This window comes from Bidens hawaiensis, unplaced genomic scaffold, assembly GCF_021521415.1.
Source record: "Bidens hawaiensis isolate Kalapana, Puna unplaced genomic scaffold, B.hawaiensis_p1.1 tig00020764_1, whole genome shotgun sequence".
Lineage (NCBI taxonomy): Eukaryota > Viridiplantae > Streptophyta > Magnoliopsida > Asterales > Asteraceae > Bidens > Bidens hawaiensis.
The window spans coordinates 246,172-252,743 of NW_027493189.1; the positions used below are offsets into that span (position 1 = coordinate 246,172).

Here is a 6,572-nt window from a genome sequence, read left to right on the forward strand (position 1 = left end):
ATAGGATTTACTTTCTGACATGTTTAATTAAAATGCTTATTTGAATTGGGACACATTCTTTTCACACAATTTTATGTTGAGAATTGCGAGAATCACATAATAAAACACTTATGCATGGTGCATTAATAATTTAATGAGATAGTGGGTATACGACTAGACAATTACGTAGCTTATTATAGTATCACATATAGAATAAAAAGTGCAACTCTATTATCTGTTTGTCGACACCTTAGTGTAAAATATGGGTGGTAACGAGCCAACTTCTTGCAAGCTATTCAAGATCGGATCAATTAAATGCTAAAAAATGAGTTGAACCCCAAATAAAGCTCTTTTACTTATCGAGCTCATGAATTGTGTATTCTTAGGTTTTAACTCTTTATGATTTCTATGTGTTAATTTTAGACTACTAGCTTGATATAATGCTAAATATTTATGTTTCCCGTGTATATTTTATTTAACATTTTAATAGTTTATGTTCGTTTTTAGTCGAAATTTGTATACTACTAACACTTTTATGTTTTGTAGGCAATGGAAGTTGATCGTGATCGAAAAGGACGAAAAACGAGTTAAAAATATGTAAAACGGAGATCCGGAACGCGTCAGGAAGGAACCAGACAGAGAACCGGTCAGACCTGGCCGGTCTGACCGCCCCCTATTTTGACACGCCGCGCCACGCGGCTTCAGGAGCCTTTATGGTCGCGCGGCGCCTACCTGCAGTTGATGGATTTTTTTATTTCGTTTTTGTTAGGTTTTGGGCCCTGTTTTTAGTATAAAAACATCCCTAACTTAAACCTTAACATACCCTGCTGCCACCAGACGAATTTGGAGTTTCTTGGAGCATACTTTAGAGTCTTGTGGTGATTTTGAAAGCACGAGAACAGCCGGTGAAGAGTTGGATGTTCAAGATCGAAGACTACGGGTTTTATCGCCTTTAATCTTTCGTTTCTCATTATTTCACCATGTTTTCGATTTTATTTGTATTGTTTGATTTAGATTACACGATGCTAGGCTAAACTTCATAAACTACCTAGGTCGTGATGAATCTTTGTTTGGTTTGATTTTGATTGGGATTTCTTTCGTTATGGATTTTATGTTTTAAGTAAATTGTTGAGTTTGAATTAATTGATGCGTATGATTGCTTGGTTCTATTTACTTGGATTTATTGTTTCACATTGCCCTTGGTGATTGTTTCATAGGATAGGGTTTTGTTAGGTCATTTACTGTGTGTTCTTGACTAGTTTATGATTGATATGCATTAAAATCATAGAAACAATAAAACTAATTAAATAGATAAAAGTGAGCGGCTAGCCTAGAAAGGTGTAAGGTGATAGGTTGTTGATAGATCTTTGTTGGTCAGGATTGCTAGATTTAGTTCTTCGTAAGGAGTCCGTCTAGATTTGATTGTCAACTTAGTCTATTAAGTCAATTGAGTCTACTTAACTATATTTGATTTCCGCGCTGTAAGGTAGGATTTCGTCATAAAGATACTTAGACATAAATTATTAAATAACCGTAAGGAAGTTTAATTCATAAAACTGGTGAGTCTTAAAACTTGTTAGAAATCCATAGGCGTCTTGTTGGAGTTCAAGGGTCCTGTTTGGGTTTTCTGTCAATGGTCTATTTTACAATCTCGGTTCCATAACTTAAGTTTCCCACTTAATTAATAACCGTAACTTTGGGGATTCTATCCTAGGTAGTTGCTTTTATCATCTGAATTAATCTAAGAGTTCTTAATAGTTTACTAGTTTAATCATTTAGGGTTAAGGTTATTATATTAAATTAATTAGGTTTAGTTAAGTAATCATTAGTCGATTTAGGTTTTAATTAATTAGTTTAAAAACTTCTCTCTCAAATATTATTATTAAATAGTCGTGTCTTATAGTTAAGTCTAATTTAGCTAGTTTACGTAATTAAAAGAGTCTCGTGGGTTCGATATCCGGACTTACTTAGCTGTACTAAAGTCAACCGGTTCACTTGCCGATTAGTAGTTTTAGTTAAGAGTTTAGAATTATTACTTAGTGTCTAGATTAGCTTATTTTTAGTTAATAAATATTAAACTACTTTTAGCACATCAAAGCTCAAGCTCAGACCGAACTTTGGCTCATTTAAGGTGATAATGCACATATGAGCTGAGCCAAGCTTAGGCTTGTTTAAAGTGTTTTTTAATAATAAAAGAAATATATATATATATATATATATATATATATATATATATATATATATATATATATATATATATTGTTAAATAATTAACGAGCCAAGTTTGAAGTTGAAAAAGACTCGAGAGCCAAACTCTAGCTAAATTAAAAAAAAAGAAAAAAAAAATTGAAAGTAGCCGAGGAGAAGTCAAAACAAAGGAGGCGATATACCGGTGGTCTTTCATCCATTGTCATTGTCATTGTCTGTTGTCAAAAACAAAACAAGAAATGGCGTCTTCCGATTTTGCCGTAAAAAATTGTGGCTGAAACTCACTCGTCAGAGTCAGCCTAATTTAGACATGTTTAATTTACTCTTGTTTGTTTGTTTGTTTGTTTGTTTCCTCCTTGAAATCAATAATATTATCATATCATACCCTGCCTCCTCAACCGATCGATGGTCCAAGAATCGTATCAACAACGATTGTTGGACCAATTTCCCATTCCCATCCTTCACCTAGGGTTTTAGCATCCTCTATCCCGTCTTCGTCTTGGTTTCCGCTTATGAACGAACAACCGGTATGCATGCATTGGATCGGAATTCATTCATTCAATCAAATTATTTTTCATAACATTCTGCAATGTGCATGTTTAAATAATTTCATCTACCTTGTACATGTTTAAATCCATACATGCTTATTAATTAGTAAAGTTTATGTTATTTGAATTACTATATAATCTTGAAGGACTTTTTTTTTTAAAATGTCTTCATTAATCTATGGCAATGTGTTTGTACAGGTGATCTTGAGAATCTAATAAAAATGGGAGCCAACGCTAGTACACTCAATAATGATGCTATACTAATGAATTATGTCTCAAAAAGCATCTTTATACGCAGGCTAGTGTCTCAAAAAAGAAGGCGCTTGTTAGTTGGCGGTTATGATCTCGATATGTCTTATATCACCCCTCGGATATTAGCCATGTCATTTCCTGCAGAGCGGATGATGGCCATATATCGCAATCCTATGTGGCAAGTTAAGGAGGTTTTGGAAATGAGACATCGTGGACACTATAAGGTGCTTCACATGCCGAATTTGTTGTTTAAAGGCTTTTTATGACATTTTGATATTCCTTCGAATGTCTTGTAGGTGTATAACTTATGTATAGAGGAAGAGTATGATCCATCTCATTTTAATGGCTTTCTGGAGAGATACCCGTTTGATGATAATCATGTGCCGCCCCTCGCACTGATCAAGGGATTATGTGAAAGCGTTCATTCGTGGCTTTCAAGCGACCCAAAGAATATCGTTGTCGTTCATTGCATGGTGAAGTTGCAAAGCCTCTTAATTACATATGATTACAACTCTTATGCTTGGTTATATAATGCTTTATGTAGGGCCTTAACTGAGTCATTGGTAGGGTCTGGGTCAAAATTAGGGTCTGTACTCTGTAGGAGGCTGATACTGATATGTAAAAACAACCAAAGGGATCAAGAAATTAAGAACGCATTATATGATGAAATAGATGCAACTTTTGTTTGTTCATAAAGCTTATTTGGTTGTAGATAACCGCCTCAAAGCACCTCGCTTTTCTAATACCAAGCTCTTAATATACAGTCAAAGAATCTGTGGTATTGAAAAAGATACTAATTTCTGTAATATAACAGGCGGGTAAAGGGCGGACAGGCTTAATGGTATGCTCTTACCTGGTCTACACTGGCATGCTAGCAGAGGAAGCTCTTCAGGTTTATGCGGATAAAAGAACAACTAATAATCTTGGAGTGAGACATATGTTCCTTAATTTTAATAACATCAAAATGAAATATCTGTAATAGAGAGTATAAATGATGAATATGCAAATGCTGAGCAGGTGACGATACCAAGTCAACGCCGTTATGTTAACTACTGGCAAAAATCTCTTTCATTTCCCCAGTGTTGCCCTCCAAATGTGAACTTCCCTGAACCATGTACCCGGGTGTTGCAGCGGATTCGAATTTATGATGCTAAAAGTGTACTGGCCATCTTCTTTGTTTTGTCTGAAATGCAAGAGGTATGTCATGTACAAATCACACTACGGTACTTACTGATATTTGTTACAACTCCAATATACAATGTTTATTACACATACATGTAATTTGGTTAGTACGTACATATATTAAACTTGGGACTACATATATGTTATCGCAAAATTACATATTAACGACAAAAGTACACAAAGGTAATATGAAATACTTAAAACTGATTGGTTGTTAGGAGCTCTTGAAGTTCCTTTTTATGAGTTCTGAAGAGTTCTAAACCCTACATATATACAGTGGAGGGTTCAATACAGAACTACAAATAACGTGAGAACTGTGAAACCCAATAATATGCAACAATATTCATTTATTTTGCGTATCTATCTAGCATTTTAATATGACTATTAAAATACATCATGGGTATGTGAGTATACTTCAGTTGATATATATGTATAAATCTATGTGTATTCCTATAATTATAAACACTTAAACACATGTAGATTCACTACAATTCTAGCTCTAATCAACGTGTGTGCATGATTATTCACTTTTCATAATAAATCAGTGGTTCTCGTTGCATATCATTTGTGAATGCGTGTGTATAATTTTCTTAATTCTCATATTCTGCCACAGGTTCCGGGTCAACTTTATCGTCCATCTATACATAAATGTAAAAACTATTGCTCGAAAAAAACTAATACAGCTGGCGTCGACAGTTTTCTGTATCCGTTCATCAAGGAAGATGACAAGTCAGAGCAAGAAAAATCTGATGAAATGAACTGCCTTGAATGCTACTTTGATAAAGCTTTACTGGTGTGATTCCACAAATACCCACTTATCAATTTCATATTATCATATATGCATATCTATATCTATATATATATATATATATCATGGTTTGACAGGTTACTGGCGATGTGCGTGTCACATTTTATGAAAAAAACATCGGTGGTCGATTCTTTTACGCCTGCTTCAATACTGCTTTCATTGAAAACAACATGCTACAGGTTAATATTTGATTCTTTTAAAAAGTTTGTAATTACTGTGTTTTAAATTTATTAATTTTGAGGTTTTGAACTGTTTTTAGCTTTCTATATTGGAATTGGATAAAGTTGGAACTAAGGCAAGATCAATAGCGGGTCCCGAGTTTCGTGTCGAGTTGCAGTTTGGTCCAGTTGACCCTAACCATGAGCCTGACCTTGCTTTTAGCCACTGTCAATCGTTCTCGGCTACATCTGATGGTAATGAGCTTAGCGATGGCGGAGACTAATGACCATTGAGCGTGTCTCTTTTAAATGGGGAATGTAAATTTTGAACTTGTAGATATTACTGTGTCGATATGTTGTGAAAAGCCAAAACCATTCACCACACAATTATTATGTGGTTTGATTCGTTTTCACGTATTCATTTTGTCGTTTTATGCTACCTCACAAAAGAAATGTGTTCGATGGTGCCACATATTGATCAGCTCTCGAGAAGCCGTCTTTGTAACCGCCTTATCAGTTGTAACACTCTAAGCAAATCCCATATCGGTTGAGGAAGATGTTTGGCTCATAAGAAATGTTCAACCTAACGTGCTGGCTGTGGTTGAAAGGAATGCAATTAACTGTGCTTGGGCTCCTTGTGGATAAAACAAACGTACAATATTGGTTGCTATGAAGAACTAGATGTCGACACATCCTTACCTTTCTATGTCAAATTTTCGATGATCTTAGCATACAACACTGCCCCCTTGTTGCTACCTCTATCTAGATCCGTAGTTTGGCTCCATAGGACAGACATACGAGTGACCCAAGACAAACTTAAGGTTATAAAATTACTATTGAACCAAGTTCAAGTTTTATGTAAGTAAATTAAATGAGTCGAGCTTGATCTCTTCTAGGTTCAAGGCATCAAACTCAAGCCTAGACGAGCTTGGGCTAGACTTGGCTTGTTAATAAACTAGCTTTTTTAGGGGCAGTTGACAAAACATCAACGTTGGAATCCGGGTGTCGGTAAAACCATACTGCTACTACAATAGGTCGACAAGAATTTGATTGGTATCCGTTACATTCGTTACAGTATACGCACTATTGGTAAAATTTGAGCGTTAAAACTTCGAAAATTAATTCATCAAATTGACATAAAAAAACAAATATTTAATACGATGTTTATTTGGTCGGCAAATCCAGACGGTGGTAAACCCAAGTGTTTTCGGTCTCGGGCATTGAGACGGTAACTCAACACCAATTTGGTCAATTTTGATTATGTGTGTCACGGTACCTAAAAATAAAAAAAAATGAAAATTGAGGTGGACTAATGGTCAATTGGGGGGGGGGGTTGTTGGTCGGTAAACTTGCGCGTTGGTAAAACTCGAGCGTTGTCGGTCACGGGCGTTAAGGCGACGAGTCTGCGTGAATTTGGTTGGTTTTCGTGAGGTTTGC

The 6,572-nt window shown here is 35.4% G+C and overlaps 1 protein-coding gene across 1 annotated transcript; it reads left to right on the forward strand.

Moving 5' to 3' along the window:
- The first annotated feature begins 2,956 nt into the window (after positions 1-2,956).
- LOC143561636 (phosphatidylinositol 3,4,5-trisphosphate 3-phosphatase and protein-tyrosine-phosphatase PTEN1-like) lies at positions 2,957-5,594 on the forward strand. The gene is made up of 7 exons (XM_077049657.1): positions 2,957-3,211; positions 3,284-3,460; positions 3,802-3,915; positions 4,005-4,184; positions 4,783-4,962; positions 5,055-5,156; positions 5,237-5,594. Exons 1-7 carry the CDS (start codon positions 2,957-2,959, stop codon positions 5,417-5,419), a joined length of 1,191 nt encoding a protein of 396 aa, XP_076905772.1. The 3' UTR covers positions 5,420-5,594.
- The last annotated feature ends 978 nt before the right edge of the window (positions 5,595-6,572 follow it).

What these genes read in the sequence shown, in the direction of transcription:
- LOC143561636 (XM_077049657.1), top strand. Translation starts at nt 2,957, where the DNA reads ATGGGAGCCAACGCTAGTACACTCAATAATGATGCTATACTAATGAAT. An exon ending in GACATCGTGGACACTATAAG is followed by an intron (nt 3,212 to 3,283) that starts GTGCTTCACATG and finishes AATGTCTTGTAG; the next exon opens with GTGTATAACTTATGTATAGA. An exon ending in TCGTTGTCGTTCATTGCATG is followed by an intron (nt 3,461 to 3,801) that starts GTGAAGTTGCAA and finishes GTAATATAACAG; the next exon opens with GCGGGTAAAGGGCGGACAGG.